At 37.5% G+C, this 25,087-nt stretch overlaps 1 protein-coding gene across 2 annotated transcripts in view; it reads right to left on the minus strand.

Annotated features, from left to right (window-relative positions):
* runx2a (RUNX family transcription factor 2a) overlaps positions 1 to 25,087 on the minus strand; it is a 140,651-nt gene that overhangs the window by 31,619 nt on the left and 83,945 nt on the right. For both annotated transcript variants that reach the window (XM_052024359.1, XM_052024361.1), the window contains one exon: positions 1,934 to 2,110. In XM_052024359.1, coding sequence (XP_051880319.1) covers positions 1,934 to 2,110 — 177 coding nt within the window. The remainder of the gene's footprint in view (positions 1 to 1,933; positions 2,111 to 25,087) is intronic.

Here is a 25,087-nt window from a genome sequence, read left to right on the forward strand (position 1 = left end):
GGAATACTCGACTGTTGATGAGGACATTCATGCACTTGAATCTAACATCTGCTTGAAATATGTAGAGTGGCATATTATGATGTCAATCAATGAGTAGCACCAATTTGACAAAAGTAATGCCATTTTAGCGCCTCTACTTTAGTTAGGCCCCTTTCTTAACCTTGCTTAGATGAATGAATACAGTCAGCAGCAGGAAAGAACATCACATCAATGCTATTTTAAAGGGCTTATCGACTACTTGCAGGCTAGTTCCTGTTTATTTGCTACTGGGTATTGCCATGATACCACAAATTTTTGGTGCTCTCTTCTAAAGGATCACCAAAGCCTATTGGGAGTGGTGCAGCACGCATTGAAGGATAGTGAATATTAAATAAAGTATTAAATAAAATATTAAATAATAAATAAATGTCTTGTATATTAAATAAAGGAATGTGGAAAAAATGTGGTATAATCTGGAGGTAAAAGTTAAGAAGGAAACATAAATTTTCAGCTAAAATGCTTAAGTTGCTATTTTCTTTCTGATGATAATTATTGTCTAATTCCAAGTAAACATATGTTCTCACCCAATGCGCCACTACAATGTAGAAAAGATTTCTGATGTTAATGTTTTACTAGGTGACCAATTTGATATTATCCCTTTGTTCAAGGTATTTAAATGTGATCCTAACCAGAGGTGATATTTTCTAAATGAGTTTCATTGTTTACATTTCAAACTAGGTTGCTTCTTACCCAGTAATGACCATTATAAGAATATTTGGGAACTTGTAAATATTCAGGTTGGATCTCAGTTTGTTTGAATTAAACTGAACTGCATTTAAATTACATAGGTGTGTAATGAAGGAAAAATTGTAATTTATATCTTGACGTGTCTGATCCTGACAGATCTCTGACAGACTAGCTGGTACAGTTGGCGTCTCCGTATTTTGCAAGAAACAAATGGCTGCCAGCCCTGATTTAAATGTCAATTATGTCAATAAGCAGCCACCCATACAGGGCTTAATAACCTTGCATTTATATACACCGGAGAAATTGAATTTATATGGAAATGGAATGCTTCTATTAATAACAAAATGCTTGTAAAGGAATATATCCAAATAAAATTTATCATTGGGTTTATGGTGTATATGATGTCAGTTTTCCCTCTGCTCTCAATCCTGTGTGGCATCTCACACAATGTTGCATTCCCTCAGTTCTGCTCTGATTTTTGTGCTAAGTCTCTGGCATGAGCCTTTCAACTCAGGTATAAGAATGCTACTGACTGAGCTATAACTGACATATATGCACCACATGCAAAGTGTGCAACAAGATAGGGCATGCCATGTCAGACATAATGAGGAGGTAATTTATACTCTAAATGCATACCTTATGGTAACACTCACTAAATATGTTTAGTCAAGGAGAAGATTGAGGGTAGGTTAGTCACTGAATTGATTCAGGGATGGTGGAGGCTGAAGCCATCACTAATAAGGGAGTGGATGAGAATGATCACAATCAAAAACCTATCTGAAGAGTGGCCTAGATCTTTTAAACTAATCCATAGCAGGCCTCAACATCTAATTAAGGATTTTGTGAATCTCTGCATTACACAATTATAGACAGCTGATATTAAGACATAGGAATATGTGTAGTGCGCACACATAACATGGACAGCCCATAACAATATTCAAATTTGCCTTTTCATTACACTGTTCCCGTGTATTTAATGATCAGGATTTCGATAAAATTCTATGGCACAACACAAAAAGGCACTACACTCTATCACAAGATTTCCAAGCCAATGCTTTTTAAATATGTGATCAGATATTCTGAAATATTGAAGACACAAAAATAATATCCTTTCTTGAGCACTGACTCCAGATAACTGGTGGATTAGTGTCCACATGGTTATGAATAGTTTCATAGATATTGTTTTTATTCATCTACATCCACATACCTGCAATCTGTGATGCAGCCTGAGGGCTGAAAGGACCTGGTGTAGGATTGAGAGAAGGTCGTGGACTTTGCGTTGAAGCGCCCACTCTCACTGCAGTTTGGCGAAGGCGTTCCAATTCACTCAAACGTTCTGAAAATAATCCAACTTTGGGCTGGTCATCAGGTTTCTGTCTATGTCCTGTTTAGAATAGAAGAAAATAGCAATTTACAAAAAAAACCTTGTATCCATTTATGCAATTAAAATGCCAATATATATTCTTTTCTGAAGAAAGAGGCATTCTCATCATATTCATGAGGGGAATCATCATAATATATCAGTTGGTTTTCAATTAGGTGCAAAGCCTATGTTCCTGGTTGGCTGTTTATTAATAGAAACCATTCAACTTTCATTATTTAAGAAACAGGTGGTTCCAGTAATATAAAGTACATCTCCACATGCTTTGCAGAAATATTTTCAGATAAACATGGATGCTGAGTCGAAATGAAAATATTACCAAAAGCTGGCTCAAAGCTTGAGTTTTAAGGAGGTCTCCAAGAGAGGAGTGGGAGGAGGACCTCTTCATAATGGAAGTTTCAAAGAGCAGAACAGACACAGTTGAAGGCACACAGGAACACAAGAAAATAGGAGCAGGAGCAGACAACGTAGCCCCTCAAGCCTGCCCTGCCATTCAATATGATCTTGGCAGGTCTTCCCCAGGCCTCAACTCTTCTGTGCCAGTTCCCCATAGCTCTCAATTCCTAAATGAAGGGGTACTGCTACAGGAGGTGATGACTGAGAATGGCCCAAGAGGAGCTAAGGAATAAAATGGGAGATAGAAGTAATAAGTTCAGAGCAGGGTAATAATACGCAGTTTGAATGCTGATGGTCTAGGCATGGCAAAGTTAAAATACATAACAGATATATTTTACAATCTCCAAATTCAAATCAACTTCATTTTTTTTCACTAACTTTTGATTGAGTCTGTATTAACATCCAAGTACATAAAGCAAATAAGTTCATTTATTTCCTTTGTACAATTCCCTGTGCTTTCTTTTTATGTTTATGCCATCCTTTTGTAGATAGTAAACTGAGCAAAATTTGGGTTGTAATGGGCAGGTTTGTTCTTGATTACTGCAATGAATAAAACAATTAATTAGACAACCTATTGCACGGCAATATAAAACTTTTCACAGTCCTGATTTCAATAAAAACTTTGACATTTTATTGAGGGAAACATAAACTAGATTTTCTTCAAAACATTCAAAGAAGTCTTGGTAGAACTCAATAGATTACTAAAAATTCAACATTGTTTCAATGCTCTAGGGCATTAAAAACTTCTCTCTCTGTCATGTTAGTAAAACTATATTTTGAATTGAAAAACTTCAAATGGCTGTAAAACAAAATAAATTGGAATCATCCGCAGGCATTTTCAATGACAGGGTCAGCTATGGCTATCATTACTCACATTTGAAATGGTTTTGCATGCAAACAGTGCTGGTCACGCAAATCCTATCCTTCAGCATCCCATTGAGAAGAAACACAAACACAAGCAATAAAAACAGCAGTCTACAGGTGCATAAACTGTTTGATTTTACTATAAATACAATGTAAAGAATGAAAGCAAAATAAAGCCAGTCACCTTGTGTAGTTTGGGCCTGCCCATCAAGACTGAATTGGCTGCTTTTAATAGAAGAAAATAAATACCTAACTGCAGAAAACAAAACTTGCTTAAGATGGTTGATTTCTAATTGACAGAAAACAGTGATTAACCATGAGAACGTGGGGAGAATTTTTTAAAAATGGGATTAGTGTAGGATTCATGTAAATGGGCGGTGATGGTTGGTGTGGACTCAGTGGGCCGGAGGGCCTGTTTCCGTGCAGTATCTCTCTCCGACTTTATGCCTCTATTTACACTACAGTAATCCCATTTTGTTCTCCCCACATTCTCATCAACTACCCCCAGATTCTACCAGTCACCTACACATGACAAGCAATTTACATTGGCAGACTAACCTACCAGCCTGCATAACTTTGGGATGTGGTGGAAACAGAGCACTTGGGGAAACACATGTGATCACATCAGAATGTGCAAACTCCACACAGACAGCACTGGAGATCAGGATTGAATCTGGGTCGCAGGAGCCGTCAGGCAGCAGCTCTATTAGCTGTGCTGCTGTGCCCCCATATTCTTGAAGTTTCTTCAGATTAATAAATCCAGGAAATTATTAACCAGTTATTTCCAGGAATAAATATCTTGAAAAATCTTATAAAGGAAGATGGACACTATTATAATTATTTACAGAGTGGTTAAAACTAGGCATAGAAATCTGAACTCAATGATTATATTAATTGTATTGCTTTCCTAAACAAAAACTGAGATCGGTCTAAAAGGATTCATAAACTGTCCCTATCTACTTTTGACTGTATCACCATATATATGATTATATTAAATAAATAATCACAATCAATAATTACTATTTCTTAAATCATTAGTAATTCAAAAATGTTTTGAAACATTTATTTTTCTCAGTGTGATTGCTGGAAGTTTTACATTAGTTTGGTTGTTCTAACTCTTGTTATTTATCCAGGATTAAATTTTACATATGTAAAATTAGATTTGCAAGTATAAAATATTATTTTAATGGTAATGGTAAGAGGCACAACTGCTACCTTTAACAATGACTAAGCTAACCAGCATATTACTGGATTTATTGAATTTTCATATGAATGTTACCATTGGAATTGGTATACAAAGGAAAGTGAGACAATAAGATCTGCACCAATAGAATGAAAATTGTTTTCTGTTCTGGTCTCCTTTCTACAAAAGAATAAAGAGGCACTGAAAAAAATTACAAAGACAATTTACAAGGATGACACTAGAAATATGAGGGTTCAACAATCAGGAAATATATCAGAGAAAGTTGTGAGGTAACCCAAGAGAGGACTTTAAAATTATTTGGTAGTAGGTCTGGCAGACATACAGATGTTTCCCTGTGGGAGAATCTAATAGCCTTACAGAAGGTAATCACCAATAGGCAATTCAGAATTCTTTATTCAAATGTGTCAAGAATGTTGTACTTTATATTTCAAGGTAGTTAAAAGGACATATAAATAAGTACATGAGGGAAAATGGAATAGAAAGTTTGCATGTGGACATGTTGGCGCAGCATTTAGCAAAGCTGTTTTACATCTCCAAGGAGCTGGGTTCAATCCTGACCTGAGGTGCAGTCTGTGTGGAGTTTGCTTGTTCTCCCTGTAACTATGTGGGTTTCCCCTGGGTGCTCCAGTTTCCTCCCAAATCTCAGAGGCATGCAGGGTAATGGGGGGTGGGGGAGAGTTGAGGGGCATGTGGGAGAAGACAGATTTCCAGGAGATAATTGAGGGGACGTGATTACTTTGAGACCTGGCATTTACTTGATGGGCTGAATGGCCCCCTTCCATGTTGTGAGATATATTAATTTATAGACAACAAACATTGCTTGTTTGACGCAATAACACTGGTACATACCAGATGGGCCAAATGTCTTGCTTCTATTCTGTAAATTCTAATAAATTTAAATGCATAGAAAAGGACAAAATAGCCCAGAATTAGGTAGAATAAGGCATGGAGTTGATTGACTGCAGCTGACAGGGTGGAAGAAAGTTTTAGATTGCAGGAAAAGATAAACAGCCTGGTCAGTTGGACAGAAAAGAGGTAAATAGAAATATAAGTCTATGTATTTGGTGTGGGGCAATGAGGTGAAGGAAGAAACTGGATAAACTGGAATTCTTTAGTTTGTAATAACACTTGCTTCCATCCACCACCTCAGTTCTCGGTGAACTGTATACTTTAGGTTCCAGTGCTATAAAGCATTGAATTTAAATCTTCATCCTTGTCTTCAAATCTCCCAATGGACACATAGCAACGCCTTCCCCAATCTTCTCCAGCCTTACATCCTCTTTCATTGCCCTCCCCCTCTACTGAATCCTTTGGTTCTCCAATAGTGAGTTTATGTAACTAATAGTGGCAAAAACTTCAATCACCTTGATCCACGCTCTGAAGTTCACTTCCTAAAGACACTTCAGCACTTTAAAAATTACCAGCTTTTTCTTCAAACCTGTCACCTCTGGTTATCCATACTTTTTATCCACATTTTGTATCTTCCATCCTTTAAAGTGTCATGAGACATTTCTACATTACTAGACTCCTCATTAATAAGTTGTTACTTTCTCCATCTCTGCTGCTGCTCATGGTAGTCACTTGTCAAGTAATAAGTACATAGGCAGAACAGGTCTTCATTTACACACCCACCCTCCCATGGTATAATATTAACCTACACTATTACCTCAACCAATTACCACTGAAATTGGTTTATCAGTAATCCATCTCGCTTGCTGCTTGTGAAATATTGCAATCTGTCTACAATTCCCTACAATGATTGTACCTCTAAAAGTAGTTAATTGGCTGCGACTCCTTTCAGAACTTTGTGAGGACCAGGATAGGCTCTATAGGAATGCAAGTTTTTTATTTGTTCATGGTTGCCGGAGTATCCCCTGTGAAGACTCCTGTGGGAAAGATTTACTAACATTGAAGGTGCACAGGTAATGATTGGCACTCCCTGATTATTGAGAATGGCACTAACTTAAGCCCTAACCTGGAGTTCAGAACTCATTCTTGTTCATTTGAATCTTAACAGTCCTGAAGAAGTGAATTGTTTTCATTAATACATTGTTGAATTGGAGTAAGACTCAGAATAATTGTAGAAGTTGATTTTTTCTGGCTATCATACTTACTTCTTCACTTACCTCTATTTTTCTATTCAAATTTAGAGCAAGATATCCCCCAAAATTTTATATTGACTTCTTGAACCACATCCTAACTAGAACCTTATAAATATTTTGATCATTGACTTTCACACCACAAATGAAACCTGTGATGTTAATGCAATGAATTTTGCAAATGCGTAGCTGTATGGAATAGAACAAGAATTACTATTTCAATGTGAATAACGGTCAACTTCAAATGTTTGATAGGTTACATTTTTTGGTCAAACTCGCTCTGCACTTAACGTGAATTGGTGACAATGTAGTATGTTATTGGCAGTGCAAAGACTACAGCATTTGCTGTAGCCAATAACCTCCTCCAGTCTCTTGTTAATGTACCTATTTCCAGAAAAGGAATCAGATTAACTCTGAATGGCATCCTCCCATTAATTGAGAATGAGTATAATTAATGACTTTCTGTCAGGCAAGAATTTTCTCCAAATAAATTCTTATAAGCACTCATCAGCAAACTAAGAAAAAGTAAAATCAAGCTCCACTACAATTGGCAGTAAAACTCATTTTAAAATGTTGCCTTTCTAGTTGCTTCAGCAGAGTATAGCAAACAAATACTAAAGAATGCTCACAGGAACGCAAGAGGATTTTCATGATGTTGAAATATGTGCAAGAGGCCCAAACAAGCAGCCTGATGTCAACTATAGTGTAGACAAGCTTTGCAAACAAAGCTACCACTTGAGCAAAGATGAGGTTGAACAACTACTTGGCAATTGCCACTGTACTTGCATACAATATGCAATTGGATAAAATCAATTTGAAGGCAAAACAGCATTTGAAGAAAAAAAATCACTTCTCCTAAAGATAGACCTAATATATTTATTTATGATTTCATTTGTGTTATTCCCTTTAAAAAGTTTCCATTGCACCCTGAACTTCTGTGGTTCCTTTTCATTAGAATTTCTCTCAACCAACATGCAACAAGAGATGTGAAGGAGTGAAGTATTCCAGGTCTCTGTTATCCAGATCAACATTGTTGACATCAGAAATTTAGCACTGCAAGAGATCGAAGTAATACCCTGCTAATCCAATGCACCACAACCCAGTGTTTCAGCACGCCTCTCAACAACTGATTTGTCATTTGTTACTTGCCACAAAACTTGTACTCCTAATTGACTCATCAAAGACCACATACAGCTTTGTGATTTCATATCTCACATGGAAACCGTTATTAACCAGTAGGGGAAGGAAAGTATCACTGAAACTAATCAGAGATTATTTCTGTATATAAATAAGGATCTATAATTATCTTTAAGCACCCTGCGCATATGTCACTGTGGTCACTTGTCCCATTTACTAATGAAACAAAAAGGCACTGAAATAAAACTCCCTGAATTAAGAAATCAAAAACATTTCCATTTTCTAAACTTGGCTTATTCAGTATTATCAAGAGAAATAATGCAATTTCTCTCCTAACAAACCACAAACCTCCATAATATTGGACAATAGAGGCACTTGAATATGCAGGAAATGGAGGGATATGGACCATGTGTAGGCAGAAGGGACCAGTTTAATTAGGTGTTTAATTACTAGTTTAATTAGTTCAGCACAACATCATGGGCCAAAGGGCCTGTCCCTGTCCTGTACTATTCTATGCTCTATTTTCCACATTGGGCTCCAAAGAATTCATACATAGTATAACATGGCAATAATTATATGGACCTTCAGAATATATGTATGCTTAATGTGGCTCTTTACTCAGGTGAATTGGATCATTTAAGCACAATGGATATGCACAACTAAAAGGAACTGGACTAATTTGCATTCCATGAATCTAAGTCACGGGAGTTGGACAGGTATGTTAACAGACAGGTGTTCCACACTGCCCGATTTTCTCATAATCTCTGCACCTATGAATTCTAGTGCACTGTGGTAAATTGCAATTTAAAAAATAAAAGATAGTTGCAAAAATTGGTTCCATGGTGTTCATTAATCACAGGGATCAGGTAATTAATGCAGATTTCATGAGTAAGGACTCATAATCAGTCCTATTATTCTACAATTGCAAAATTTCTTAATGACTTATTTTCAAAAGTCAGAGTTCTCCAGGTAGAATAATATTTGCTGTTAATTTAAGATTCAAAGCACTGGAATACTCAGAACATTATAATAATCTAAACAACTGCAACTTTTCCAGTGCTATTCATTTTCTACCTTCATACCATCCTTATTCAGCCAGCACAGGCACCTCTTTTCTACTTGAAGTCAGCAAAGTGGTCTATGCCTTCTCCTATTTTCTTAGGAACATAATGAATGAAAGCCAGCTTTTCTTGTAACTCCCCTCTCAGTGCTATCCTTTGAAATGATTTGTCATGCAACTATGAAGCATATTAATTTATGGTCCAACTGTGAATTGCCAAAACTTCCACTCATAATAGATGGTTTAAACTGTTAACTAATTTAAACAGTATTACCAATGCACTTGAAGCAAATTTAAAACCTTTGATACAAGCTTGCATGGTGAAAAAAATATAGCATGTCATCAGTTCTAGCTAGGTCACAACTGTCACCAGACAACTTACCCAGAAGCTTCAGTTAGCGTCTCCACTGAGTTGGGTTTAATTCTAGAAGGTTAGGCACTAAGTATATTTATGTACATAAAAGCTCCATTACTGAGTAGATTCAAGGTTGAGATTAAGAATTTTTATGCACCAAATATATATTGCCTAAGAATGATTTGGATGGAATGAAGTGAAGATCCTTTCTGTATTTCTGTGAAGAGGTATCCAACCGTTACCTTATATCTTCCCATAAATAAGATTGCTAATAGGACACAAGAAAAAGATGTATCAGCATTTTACTAATCCATCAAAGCATTGGTGTATAAATACAGGAGAATATTTTAAAGAGCTTCCAGATACTGGAAAAGATTTACCACCATCAGCATAGCTACTTCATTTGAAATATGTATTTGTGGCTAAGATATAGGCTAATTCCTAGGATGAGAGGATTGTCCTGTCACAAATGGCCAGAGAAATTAGATCAATATTCTTTGGAATTCAGAAGAATGAGGGCTGATTTTATGGCAACATAGAAGTTTCTTAGGGGGCATGAGAGGATAGATGTTAAGATGTTAAGATAAGATGTTAAGATAGAGGGCAGGCACGGTAGCGTAGCAGTTAACGTAATGCTATTACATCGCCAGCGACCCGGGTTCAATTCTGGCTACTGTCTGTAAGGAGCTTGTATGTTCTCCCCGTGACTGCGTGGGTTTCCTCCAGGTGCTCTGGTTTGTAGAAGTTGTAGAAGTTAGGAAGTTGAGGGCATGCTGTGTTGGTGCCGGAAGCATGGCGACACTTGCAGGCTGCCCCCAGAACACTCTACGCAAAGATACATTTCACTGTGTGTTTCGATGTATATGTGACTAATAAAGATATCTTATATTCCCACTTGTGGGAGAAGCTCAATTGAAGGGACATAGTTTTAAGATCTAGAGTGATCATTTGAAAATTAGGTGCATTGGAACATTTTCTTGCAGAGTGTGGAGATTCCCTGGAATTTTCTATCCAGAGGTCATTGTGGGTACTTAAAGAGGAAGTACGCCAATTTTTGAAAGATCATGGTATTGAAGGCTCTGGGTAACTGACACAGAAGAGGAGATGAGGCCTGACGCAGATCAGCCATGATCATATTGAGGGACCAAGGGGGCTACTCCTGTTCCTATTTTCTTATGTTCTTGTGTACTGAAATATTTTGCCTATAACATGTAAGATGCTTGCTCTAGTGATAGAGAAGTCAGATCCAGTAATGAAGTACTGGATAGAATTCTTTCTTAAATGGCTTAAATTGTTCAAATGCGGAGAGCAAGATTCAAATGTATGAGACAAAAGCAAATCATTCCAGCAACTCATGTCAGTTGGTGTATATGGGAAAAACACAATAGCCATATAGGCAGGTGTTTCAGGAGTTTCCATGCAAGGCACTGGGTTTTCTTTTCTCTCCTCACTGACACACTGTATGTGTTCAGTGCTTTTATTTAGCTGTTTCACATTTTCAGCATCTGCAGAATCCTGAGTTTTTTTAAAAACTATTTCATTGGGCACTCTGACAAAATGAGTCGTATTTTCTACCCATTGTCATCTCATTCAGTTGATGGAAATATGTTAATTTTAAGAAGTTCCGATCACTTGTCACTAATTATCAATGTTCTTCTGTTAATATGTAGTTATTGTGTTGAGTTTGCTATTAATTGCCCACAAAGTCAATACCATTGAAGAAGTAGACCTCACCCCATTACCACAAAATTCTTAAGCACTTTCCATAGCTGACCTTCTGTAATGTACAATTTAATTAAAATTACATTTAGAGATTTATTTCTATTTTCCTTATGTCAAATTTAAAGATAACTTCAGTATGTCAGAGTGTATGGATGCATGTGTGCATATGGGGGGAAGGGGAATTTGCTGAATGTGGCTACAAATTAGTGTGCCATATTGAATTATGGTTAGTTTAAATTTTTTAAATTTAAATTTTATTTACAGTGTGGTAACAGGCCCTTCCGGCTCAACGAGTCCATGCCGCCCATTTTAAACCCAAATTAACCTACCCGTACGTCTTTGCAATGTGGGAGGAAACCGGAGCATATTTTGCAGCATATGAAATGGTTTTACAATAGATGTTATAGTATCCTAGTCATCACAGAGCAGACTGAATAGATCTGTCAGTAACACAGAAACAATTGCTTCTTTGGGAAAAGTCAATAAGCAGGAAACTACATCGCTGTCTGAAAAATTATATGCTGGAGAAATGGCAGGTAGTGCCAAAAGCTCCTTTTTTACATTGTGGCTCAGCCTCTGCTGTGGATGGTCACAAAGGAAAATACATGAAGTAGAGGACTTCATCAGTGACATGAAGCCATGTTCCCAAAAGCTATACAATAAAATGAAAGTAATGTAACCTACATCAGGGGCGTCCAAACTTTTGGGCTTAGATGGCCACTCTTAGGTTGGAGCAGAAGATCAGGTGCCTTTTTTTTTGCTGGTATTTCCATGCACATGATGCATTAACTCATATAACTGCATTCTGGCTTGAATCAGAATAATAGGTCCATCATATGGTTAGAAATAACAATATGAGCTCTTATTAGCAGTTATGTTCAACACTATGCACAAATCCCAAAGTAAAGATAAGTTTGGTCTCAAGCATATCTTTTGTTTGTAAGCCCTTTTAAAATTGTTATCACAAGTTTTTCTGATTACCATGTTAAAAATTATTTGAGGTGGGTTTTTAATATTAAGAAAACTTATACTGATGGTTTAGGAATTTCTTTACATAGCACAATTTCTAAATGTGCAATGCAATAAAATTTCTATAAGAAATAAACAGTTGTAAAATAAAACTGGGGTCTAACACAAATTTCCTTCCAATCCTCAGTGCATCTGATTTGCTAAGAGGCACTCAGACATGTAAAGTAACATAATATTACATGCAATGCATGTCTAAGGGCCATTTCAGTTCCCTGACTGGTGCTGGGAATCAGCTTCAGGTCGGTCTTTTCAAGTACGTAGGTTCTCTCCCACCACTGGGCACTCCTCTCCACCTATTCCTCACAAATCTGATTGTGGCCCTGACCATCAATCTCCCAACAGTTGCTCACAACAATAATCTCCACCCCCTCCCCCACCATACCTTGATGACCTTACCCAACCCACAAGGTCCCAATTGCCCCTCTGTCCCCATCAGATACCCTGACTACGAACTCCCAACCTGGGCCACACTTCTGTGTGAGCCCTGTTCCATGCTCCAATTGGCTCAGACCCCCTAAGCTACCTGAAAGGCCTGTGTGCATTATTTCTCATGACATAGGAGGCCATTTGGCCCATCAAATCTATGCCATCACTCAAAGCACTCCCATCCATCTCATCCCTACACTTATTTCCTTGTTACCCATTCTCTCTCACATTCCCATCAACTCCATGGCGAAACCCAATCGGTTGTGCATAACCCCAAGGGCTCACCTACAATGATATTTTGCTGTGGTGGGCTCTCTAAATATATATTCATTCGGCCCACTGTGACAGGCCTGTTTAATGTGTCTTTCCGGGCTCCTAAAATTTTCCAGGTCCATTGCTCTTATTAGCAATTAAACGTTGTTCGGTGTGAAATATAGTGTGGGGATCAGGCAATTGAAAGAGAAAACAGCTGTCCATGATTATTAGTTCCAGACTTTTCCTGTTGCATCCTGTCATCACCTGTACAACAGTCACAAACTACAGCACTGCTTTCACTCCACAACCTAAAAGGCACTGATTTGCTGTAATGTAATAGCTTACTCATTGCTACAATAAACCTTTGTGTATTATACCATAACCCATTTAAGTATGTAGTACAGTTTGACCATGACCAGTGAGTTTTAGGATGTAGGCAGTTTTCACAAGGTCGCAAGTCTTGTATTACTGTGATTGAGCATGCAACTGGCTTAAAACTCAAAGTTGTTCTTGGTCAGTGAAATGCGTGACATTAAATTGAAGATTAACATGGACCTTCATTGTAGTAGCATTAGAACACAACAGAAGGGAATGCTTCATATAAAACTACATTTTGTTACAACTTGGGGCAAAATGAAATATTGCGAATGGGCTAGGGGTAAGCTCGCTTGACTGCGCTATTTAATGCCTGTGCCATTTTATACAGAGAGCCTCATTATCATCTGCAAGAACTGATTTCTCACCAAACCAAGTGGGAATGAAGTAAAAGCCAGGGTAGGACTGGATTCCGGGTGATAGGAGTTTCCCATGGAGACTTGTAAATTGTTGGAAGGATAGCAAGATAATTGAAGTTGGGGGTAAAGGAGCCACAAGGTCTTCCTCTGGGGCCCAGAGAAACATTCCAGCCACAAGGAAAACAGAAAAAAAAATGTTCATAAAAATGACTGTCCCTTGTCCAGCATTGAATCTCACATCCAGCAGCTTTCCCAATGTGTTCAACATTATTGTTGCCTTGTGTAGCCCAGGGTTAAAATTGTAATGGAGTCCAATAACTTCATGAATTCTGACATGAATATTCTTGGAGTTCTTAGATACCTTCCAAAACCTTGGAACTAAATAAGCAGTGGGTGGGACTGTGGCACAAATGAGGATGTGGATACTCTGCCCTTAATTTAACTCACCCACATGCACCTTTTCCATTATTGTGTTTTGGGGAGAGATTTGCCAGAGTTTATAGCTTTTTCTCCTTTGTTTACAAGAAGATATCTTATTTATTCTAGAAACCAGATTGGCAAAGTTACCCAAAAGCACCAGGACAAGGTTACAATATAAAAATAACACTGAGAAGTCTATGGATTAGGATCTGACCAACTAAAGTGAATAAGATTCCAACATGGTTTCTCCACCTTGAAATGTCCTCAAGTATGCATCATTATGAAATCAGCAGATTGACAGGATTTCATTCATAATTAATAGTACCTTCTTCCTGCTTTCATTGAAACACAGCTTTCTTTTCCGGATATCTTCCCTGCCACATTATTCACCATTCCTAGAATTTTCACTGCACTGAATCATTTTTTAACCTGTAGTTATTTTTTACAAATGCAGTATGTCTAATAGACAATGTGAACTAATAGTAAAATCTTTTGGAGGAGAAAATTGTCTTTGGTTGTTAGCAGTAAATACATGCATGAATGGTATTTGTACTTGCCAGCCACCATCTCCACCCTGCCCCCATACATTCAGTTCAACTGCAGTGAATGCACAGAGGTGAGCATGACTGGAGACAATAATCAAGCATGACTTTATCACAAATTTGTCCTGCACATTTTTGTAAAACCCCTTGCTTTACAAAATGCAAAACACAAACCAATTTTGTTTAGGAGCCCTGTAAATCTGCACCCAGTTACAGAACATTAAATCACTCAGCTGAGATCATTACAGATTTGAGTTTGGATCAATTACTCAGGCAGTTTAGATAAGAGCAGTGGATTTTTTTCTTTGCCAACATTTGGCAGTAGAAAACCTGAAGCTGGGCAAGGAAAGCTCTGGGGAATTGAAATCAAGTTTCAGAAGTGGAATTCTGAGTTTGTAGATATGAAAAATGATGCTCACATTTAAGTTCAAATTCATTTCTGTTGCTATGCCTTAGCCTGGCACTTGTGATAAAAGTGTGACATCAATTCATGCAATTTCATCACTGGCATGGGCATAGTGCATTTTGCTGGCCCTGATCCAATGCCAGTGCACACAGCTCATCACATTATCTGTAAATCTCTTCATACGAGCTTGTTAGTTTCTCAAAGGACAACAAAAAAGCAACCTCATACCAAGCATTTAATAACACATTGCAATACTGCTGCAATCCCATAAATTATTCAGAAGTTTTTGTACTGCCATGTGGCCTTCAGAGAATTCAACAGTCAGCCTCTCTGACTCTATGCAAAGCATTAGAATGTAATAGACCCCACAAACAGGATTATCTCTCTGTTGTGCTGCAGCACCATTAGTAGTAAAATGAAAAGCAGCTCCCTTTGTGTGTCTTGCATTGACTGTTTATTTTGAAACAGACAATTATAGGGACAACAGTGAAACACATTTTCTATACTCGAATGCACCGCCAAAATAATGTGACCAGGTTTGAATTCATTACCGTTCTGTACACTTTATAAATGTTTACATTGCTCCCAGTTTAGAATTATTAGTAATGTGCTATAATTGTAGGAGTTAGGTGAAGTAACTATTTACCCAATAAACTGCTGTATGTGCATACCTGCTCTATCTCTGTGTAGAGCTTTAGATGCCTAGTCCTTCAATGAAATGATTACTTTCTCTGGGAAGTCATTTACAATTTACTTCTGCATATTTATAACGAAAGAAGCAACAAAATTTGCATTGCAATAGTGCATTTCATAATGCCAAGATGTCCCAGACTAATAAACAGCTAGTTAAAAACTTCGAAATACAGTTACAGGCAGTCCTCAGGTTCCATAGGGGTTCCGTTCCTGACACTATCCATTAGATGATTTCTCCTTAAGTCAGAAACATCTGTTTTCTGGAGTATCCCATATCGTATCACTCTATAAACACTTGCTGTAATTCTTTCATTTCATTGAATAATCATCCTAACACTACCCATAATTAAACTAATGGAATACACTGTATCCAGTCATTAATGAATACTATGAAACATTTTATTGTTATTATTATCACTAGCTTGAAAAATGCTTCAAAAATGAATGGGAGAATTTGTGTAAAATCGGTTTTCTGTAGGTCAGATCATTCATGGTTCAGGGAGCCCCTGTACTTTTACAATGTTGGAAACATTGCAGCTAATTTGTACAATGTCAGTATTCCATAAATGCCAATAAAATAATGACCAGATAATCTGTTTTAGGGATAAGTGTGAAATATTTTTCATGATACCGCAGAGAACTCCTTTAGTCTCTTCAAACAGCACATAAATGGTTCTGTGCTTGTGTTTATATAAGTCTTATTACACTTTATATATCTATATATCTTCCTACCTTTTCTGTCTTATGTATTTATCCAGCTTCCCCTTAAATGTATAAATACAAATTAACCCAACTCCAAATTGAGGATCATTACAATAAAATAGTTTATCCTGAAATTATTTGCTTTATTAGACATTACCTGAAATATATAACCCACCAAAGAAGAATGGAGCATCTGATTAGACTTAAAAGTTGAATAGAAACTCGTACTGTATTGTTGGACCCATTAGTGGTTAAAAAGCAACCAGTCCTGTAGAGAAAATCCATTACTGCAAAAATAGCATGCGCACCAGAACAGCTTTCTAATGCTTTAACAAATACTAATGCTTTTCATTACAAATTTGCAAATTTATTACAAATTTCATTACAAATTACAAATTTAACAAATACTGGGTAATACATTCTTGAAGCTTTTGCAGAACTGGGCCAATGGGAGGTTGTTGCTTCTGTTGGTTCTGTTATCAAATTGATAATGTTTCATTTTAGAATAAGTCCCAGACTTTTGTAAATAAAAAAAGAGCCATGTGAACCAAAACAGTTAAAAAAAGACACACTACGTAAAAATACTATGTCTCAAAAGCTTGCACAAAAACATGCAAGTATTCTGGAATAGATTGTGTAAATGCAATGTATTCTGGGAAACATGACATCAGTTTGGCCAGGTTTTTGGTTATGGTCATTGTATACCAAAGTCCTTTAATCACACAAAGTTAGAATTTTTACTTATTCCCTGCAAAAATCTCAGGAAATTATTTTATGATGCCACTGCTGGTGGGCACACCAATGTCACTCTTCAAAATGCACTATATTTCTTCACAACAAAGGAACATGTCATTCAAATGCCTTGGCAGGACACTTTGTGAGTAAACCATTGTTTCTTTTAATTTGGATTATTGCCCCTGTAGAAAAGCAAAAAATCCAAATTCAGACTGCAGTGGAATAGAAAGATTGCCCGATATTCTTTTCAGCTTTTGATTAATTGATTGATCAATGCTACTGGGTGATCCAGAGTTTTGCAAGTTGAGCTGTCACCATCATTCCTTCAGTTTGATGATGTGGCTGAAAGCAGGAAGCTTCTGTTGCAAGCACTTCCTTGTTAACAGAAAGCTGTTGCAGTCATTTTCCTTGGTTGTTTTTCTTTAATTTTTCTGCCATAATTTTGAAAGTTCAAGAAAGCTGCAGTTCAGTTAGGCTATTTCCAGTAACAGGAAACACTTGCAACAGAAACCTACTGCACACTGCTATACCATTAACCAAACCTGTCATAATTTTTCCTCTCTATATATTACTTGCTAGTATTTTAAACAAGCTTTGGAAGTACATTACTTTTCAAAATATCTCTGCTCAAAGAAAAAAAAGTTCACAAAGAGTTTTTGTTTTTAGAGTTAGGGAAGGACAAAAACTTCTGAAGAGTTTCCAAGAAAATGACTACACTGGAACAGACAAAATGTGGTTTTCCAATAAAACTTTAGCATGAATTTTGTAAAGCCTTATCTCATAAAATTTACCCTTGCAAAATATCAAAAGTTATTAAGATTAAGCCCTGATAGGTCAGTCAGTTTCAGGCAACTTCATGAGGTACATACACTATCAAACTAGCCAAAAAGTGGTTTCAGATCAGTCTAATGTACACGTTGTTAAAAAAAATCAGAAATCTTATAAAAGTGAAAATCTTTTTGTTGTATGCCCAGAAGTTTTAAACCATGGTAGAAAATAGTTTTGAGGCATCATTGCGTACAATACTGACATGGAACTTTGCTGTCAGAGAGCAAAGAGGAAAAAGACCAAAGTACCCACTGCCACTTCTCAGTGAGATCCCATGGAAATGTGGTAAGTTTGAAGCTAGCATCTGCCAGGACATCCAGTTACCAAAACTAATTGTCTTTTCCAAGGATGATTCAGGTTAATGTTCATCGCCTTATCCCAGATGAAAAAATAAAAGACATATGAAAAAGAGAACTACTTGTTTTCTGATAGAACAAATAAAATAGGAGCAAGAGTGGTACCACCTGGTATAAGACATGAACACCAAAGTTCTCACTAGTTTACTCATCTCACCATTTTGTAACTGACAGAATCCCAAAGGAAACAATGTAAGCTTCAAAGGTTAAACTAATAGAAATCCCTTCAAATTTGTTTTGTGTCTTCAATGGTAAAGAGACCCTATGATCATGTCCTTTACAGGAAACTTTTCATTCAGGCAGCTTTATAAATATAATTGTATTAATAAATTATGGCACTCACTGTAAAGCTTTTGACATTGTATTGACAAAGACTTGTTTTATAAAGTTTCAGCTGTTAAACCTATGTTTCTACAATGATTACCATCACATATATATTCTTCTGGTGGCAATGATAGTGTGATTTAAATTTTCTGTTGTCATGCCACAAATCATCACCTTCTCCTCTGCTGGAGAAATTAACTTATGCTGAATAATGGTCACACTCACCATACCCACATATTGGAATGTTATTCATGTGTGATTATTGTCAATGAACATTGCCAGGGTACTTATCATGAGGCCTTTATAATTAATGCTCTCACCAAAATCCACACCTGTGTTGCTGCCAAGGGGTTGCTGAATAGCAACTGGAAACAAGATCAGTGGTCAATATTTCTTCTGCTCAAACAGATCATAGGCCATACAGTCTCAAACAAAACAGTCAGCCAATCTCAAAATAATAGGTAGCCCATTTGGAACTGAAATGTGGACAATTTTTATCACTCAAAGGTTGGTAAATCTTTAGGATCTTTATTTCTTGGAGGACTGTGGAAGCTCAGTCGTTGATTTCATTCAAAACTGAAATCTTTACAAGGGAATCGAGGGATAATGGGGTGGAGCAGGAAAGTGGTACTTGAGATGGAAGATCAATCATGATCTTTCTGAGTAGCAGAGCAGCCTCAAATCGTTGAATGGTCTATTACCATTCCTTTTTCTTATGTTCTTATGTTCTCAAACCCAGGAACACTAAGATTAATAATAGATTTTTTTAATTAACACCTCAGCTGACATTAGCATTGACTGGAGAATGAGTATGGACATTTTTATCTGTGTGGCTCAGTTAGACACATTACTATCTGGAGTCTTCAAAAGCACACAAAACTGCAACATTGGCCAAATTTATAAACTAGCAAAAAGTAGAGAGTTCATTGCTCTGTCCTCCTCATTATTGAATCCTGATCATTAAAAATGCATTTGTGTTCAGGGGGGGAAAATGGTTAAGAATATAATTTCACAGCTGTTAAAACCTGCCATCTTTTCTTATGACTCGTGTTCCACCAAGTCTGTCTCAATTAATATGGTCTACCTGTACGAACATAGTATTATTGATAACTATTTTGGTGACAACTATAAACTGGATATGTGGAGAAAAGCCAAATAAAAATCTGTTGGAAAATAAATACTGATGGCTGTATATCCTTAGGCAGAATAACATAACCATGGTTTAATTTTGAGACAATAGTATGATTTATTTGATTTACTCACCAGGTGTACATCTTGGAAATTGTGACCATGGAATATTTCCCAAGTCTCCCAGCTAAGACTGTGAATTGCACAGACCCAGTCTGATGTACACTAAACCTGGTGGTGTTTCAAGACTCAGCTCATTACCATAACCTGGGAAAGCACCAGGTGTGATGGCTGCTTCCATTAGAAGGCAGAGATCCAAGTGTAGCTGCTTTTTTTAAATGCCTGCAGCAGTTTATGAGGGCAATTCTCCTTTCTCAAGGTGGATCCTGAAATACTGTAAGGAGGTCATGATTTAAAAAAAATAATTCCACTGGAAGGACACTATACATGGAAGAAAAATAGTCACAGAAGCCTCGCTGCCACACTGATGGGGCCAGAGTGTTTCTTCTGGTCCTTGATGGGTCACACAATGATTGGTAGAGAGTGATCAGAAAAGGTAAAGGCAGAAGCACCATGTAAAGAAAACAATATTATTTTGAGGAATAAAACTATTACCCCAGTTATATAGTGCAGTAACTGTTAGTAACCATGTTGTGTTCTGTCAAAGCAGCAAGTGGAATTCAATGGAAGAAGGTCAAAATAATACCATTGGGAAGAACAAATAAACCCTAGAAATACATAATAAATAGCAGGATACAGAGAGGTATAGAGGGCAAGGGGTCTTTGGGTACATGTTCACATATCCTTAAAGGTAACGGATAAAATAGTTGATAGAATGATGGAAGAAGGTCATGCAAAGCTCACTGAGCAAGAGTAGCCATCCGCCTCACAGTACAGTGTAACCCTATTATAACACCCTCATGAGAAGCAAAATGGTAACACGTTCCTGGGGATCTGGAAAGTGAGTTTGCATGAGTATACTATTATCAAGGCATCTTTGACTTGACAGTTACCCTGTATTGACTGCATTTCTTAAGTTTGTGTCCTTGCTACCTATTCCTTTCATAGTAACTTAGGATGAAAGGTAGATGTGTACCACATGCTATAAGACATAAGAGAAGTGACAGCCATATGCATCATCACTGTACTGACCTCTGGATTTGTATGTCCATTCATCCGAAGTCAGATATCAGATGCTGACAGCCAGGAGAGATAGTAGCATCCAACCTGGTCCTGGCCTCTGACATTGTTTATATCAGCTGTTTGAGAGTTACAGGGTCTTTCCACAAAATACTTTTGTGCTTCCCTTTCTGGGCTGTTGCACCCCTTAAGCTATTTAAGATTTTTTTAAAAACTGATATTGCATAAAACTGACTTGCATTCAAAACTCATGGTCTGTTGATTAGCTGACCCTGCAATTATGCTGTGATTAATGGTGTCATGGATTGAATTGAGCCTTTAGTTAGCTCTGTGAGCAGGAGAAAGATAAGCAGAAAACATTTTTGCTTGCAACACTGCTTCTGACATGTTGTCTGTTTTAAGTGTTTAACCAACAACAAATGGACTGATCCATTTTGGAGTCTATTCCTATACCAATCTTTGAAATAGACATAAATAAAACAGAAAAAGATTACTGAACACTCCCACAAAACATTAATGTTTGATTGGAATGGTAAAGGTTGCTTTTTGATAATGAACACCTTGTAAGTTCTTTTATATGTTGCTTACTGCCTGTTGAAATGAAACTGGCAGAAGTAGCAGATGGAGTTCAACCCAGATAAGTGTGAAGTAGTTCATTTTGGTAGGTCAAATATGATGACAGAATATGGTATTAATGGTAAGACTCTTGGCAGTGTGGAGGATCAGAGGGATCTTGGGGTCTGAGTCCATAGGTCGCTCAAAGCAGCTGCACAGGTTGACTCTGTGGTTAAGAATGGCATATGTGTATTGTCCTTCATCAATCGTGGAATTGAATTTAGGAGCTGGAAAGTAATGTTGCAGCTATATAGGACACTGGTCAGACCCCATTTGGAGTACTGTGCTCAGTTCTGGTCACCCCACTACAGAAACGATGTGGAAGCCATAGAAAGAGTGCAGAAGAGATTTACAAGGATGTTGCCTGGATTGGCGAGCATGCCTCATTAAAACAGGTTGAGTGAACTCGGCCTTTTCTCCTTGGAGCGACGGAGGATGAGAGGTGACCTAATGGAGGTGTATAAGATGATAAGAGGCATCGATCCTGTGGATAGTCAGAGGCTTTTTCCCAGGGCTGAAATGGTTGCCAAAAGAGGACACAGGTTTAAGGTGCTGGGGAGTAGGTACAGAGGAGATGTCAGGGGTAATTTTTTTACTTAGAGAGTGGTGAGTGCGTGGAATGGGCTCCTGGCAATGGTGGTGGAGGTGGATACGATAGGGTCTTTTAAGAGACTTTTGGATAGGTACATGGAGCTTAGAAAAATAGAGGGCTATGGGTAAGCCAAGTAATTTCTAAGGTAGGGATATGTTTGGCACAACTTTGTGGGCTGAAGGGCCTGTATTGTGCTGTAGGTTTTCTATGCTTCTATTTATGCTTCTTCTATTCCTATATTTAATCACAAGCTGGCAGTTGTTATAAAAAAAATTATGAATTGCACTTGCCATTTTACTGGAAGAAGAAATGATAAAATTCCTTTACTTATAGCAACATGTTATTTTGCAGCTGGCAGCTATTTCAGGGAACTTTGAAGCTTGTTCATTACCTGAGCAATTGTCACTGAAATTCTTGATATGCTCTACTGTAAGCATTCTTATCCAACACACAGGTAAGTCAAAGGTTGCATAAACAAATGACTCATTTCCTGTCTGGCTACCTGTTTAAATAGTAAAATTGTAACAGAGAGAAAGGGAGAATTGAGCAATTTAGAGATTAATCTGCTAGGTTTTTTTTGAACAAACTAATGCAGTCCTTTAAACAAGGATGAATCAAAGCTCAAGGGAAAAAAGTTCAAAGTTAAATACAGCAATTATAAGATGGTGGGGTTTTTAATCTTTTAGTGCACAGTATTCACACGCTCTTAAGAAGTACTTCCAAGAGGGAGTGCCAGACACCTTCACTTTAAAAAAAGCACCTGTGCTGTAATAGTACTTACTTGGAAGCAGATAATGGAAAAAAATTGTTACTGACATATGAAGTTGAAAAGATCACCTGTCAACAAATGGAAAACTGATCCTTTAGTCACATTGGAAATTGTGACATTTTACGAATATAGTATGTTGTCATTCTAATTCAGAGGAAAGCACCTTGCAAGTCCATGACACTGTGATTGCAATATCCAGCCCCTGCCTTAAAAAATGACATTGAAAAACTACACTGTAAATGAAATCAGCAGAAAGTGAAACTGAAATACACTTTCAAAGAGAGGAAAATGAGATGTAATGTGCTGTGGTGACACTCTACATTAGTATCAGCCCACACAAGTGGCAGACATCAGCCAGAACAATTTTTGGTGCACAATCTGAAATAATTACTAAGTAGAATATATGGATCTACCTTCTACACAAATAAAAAGACTGAGAGAACAAGTTTCCAGGCTACTTTTTTTTAATCAGAGATTGGCAGTATGCAGCCATGAATGCCAGTTCTAATCCAAATCTCACCAGCAGAATATGGTGGCATTTGCTCCCATCTGCTAAAGAGAAAAGAAGGCAGTTGTGCTTGGACCAAGACTGGAATTCAGGATCCAAGGTCTGTTCTTCAGAAAATGTCAGCCCTGATTCTAACTGCAAATTCAGCCTCACATAGAGAGGACAGGTCATGTGATGAAGTGGGAGTCAAAGTCACAGCAGCTTGCTATTCAGCTTCCTCATCTTGCAGTCAACCTGGCTTCATTTTTAGGGGTACAGACTAAAGCACATAAAAGGCCTTTGTTCCAGGCAGGTCATTATATGCTGAACTTGATAAAAACTTACTTTCACATATAAATAATGAGCTACACATATTTTCTGCTACTGTTCTCACATGTGACATTTACTCCCTAAATCCAGAAGTGGTATATTTGTTTAATTATTGCAGGTTCCTACTTCATAGCAGATTGTCTAATGGATCATTTGCATGCGATGAGTTTCTAAATATCATCTAAATGGATCTAGAACCATTTACAGTTCTACATTCTTGCCTATTACACATGGGAACTGCAGAAATCCTGAGCAATCATTCACTGCCTATTTATTGATGTTGGTACTTAAATTGCAGGAAGCCAATGCTCTTTTGCTCTAAATTGCACTCTTCACAGAAAGTACTGGCACGAGTCAGGGAGGAGATTACATACAGTATGGTGAATGCTGCCATGAGGATGCAAATGCAGAAGATGGCAGACATGATGCTAAGGTAGGAGAGGGATACAACTACTTTTGGTGAGTAGCTTACTTATTTCCGATTCAGACCTTGCATTGCAAAGCACACTCCCAAAACAAACAGGATGGATAATAACTAAGTCATTGTATGTCTCTGTATGTAATTCCTGAATCTGTAACAGCCTTCCTGGATACTATGCACATAAAAAAGTGAGCAGGCCCTAGAGATTACAGGTGCTTGACCACCTATGAGAAGGCCATGTGTGACAGCAAACAGCAGGAGATGGTGAAGCTGGAGACCTCCCTCAAGCTCGAGGTTAGTTCTTTTCTGGTAATCACTTATTTGCCTGTTTGCTCATACACAGGTATACATATATCTTTGAAACCTTATAAGCAATGTTTTGCGATATGTGAGCATGTTTGAAACCAGCATTACGTGTTTTTCTTCTGCTTTTATAGGTTGAAAAGAAAAATGTCAACGCCCTGGAGCAATCCAAAACCTTACTGCACCCTGCAGATATGACTATTGTAAAACTAGCATAATACATTTCAGAGATTATATACACAATGAAATTATTGTCAATAGGCTTCACATCATACAGCTCAGAATGTTTTGCAGTTCTGGCTGGGAGTGTCCAATATACGTACCTGTCTAATGCAGGAACGTTTCCCCTTGATTGCAGTTTACAGAGAAGCATGTGGCAGCCCACTGAAATGTGCCAGTCCTAAACAATAATCTCTTGTGAATGCACTGACTGCTACTTAGGGTCTGATTCTTGTCCTCAACCACAATTCTCTCTAGAGGAGTTCTAAATTATGATGACAAGCTTGATGTTATTGATTTGCATATTGCTAATTTCCTTGTTCTACTTTTGATTTTTATTTGGGTGGGGGGAGGGTTGATGTTTTGTCATCTTCTTATCCAATGCATCACTATACATAATTCCTTTCTTTTAATGTTTCCTCTTTAAACGAACACCACCTTGCTGTACATTATCAAATTGTCCTACCCAGGCTCTTTTCAATACTGGCTCTGATGCTGACATACAGTCATTCATGATTATTATCCGATGGCCAGCCACTGCCTCCCTCTGGCAGCCTACCTGCATTCAGGACTTTACCATTGGTAGAATCTCGTCCCCATTACAATTAATAGGTTCCTGATCTTGCATCCAGTCCAGGAACATGAGTTCAAAATCCCAACATGGCAACTTGGGAGGTTAAATTCAAATA

This window comes from Pristis pectinata, chromosome 10 (genome assembly GCF_009764475.1).
Source record: "Pristis pectinata isolate sPriPec2 chromosome 10, sPriPec2.1.pri, whole genome shotgun sequence".
NCBI classification, from domain to species: Eukaryota; Metazoa; Chordata; class Chondrichthyes; order Rhinopristiformes; family Pristidae; genus Pristis; species Pristis pectinata.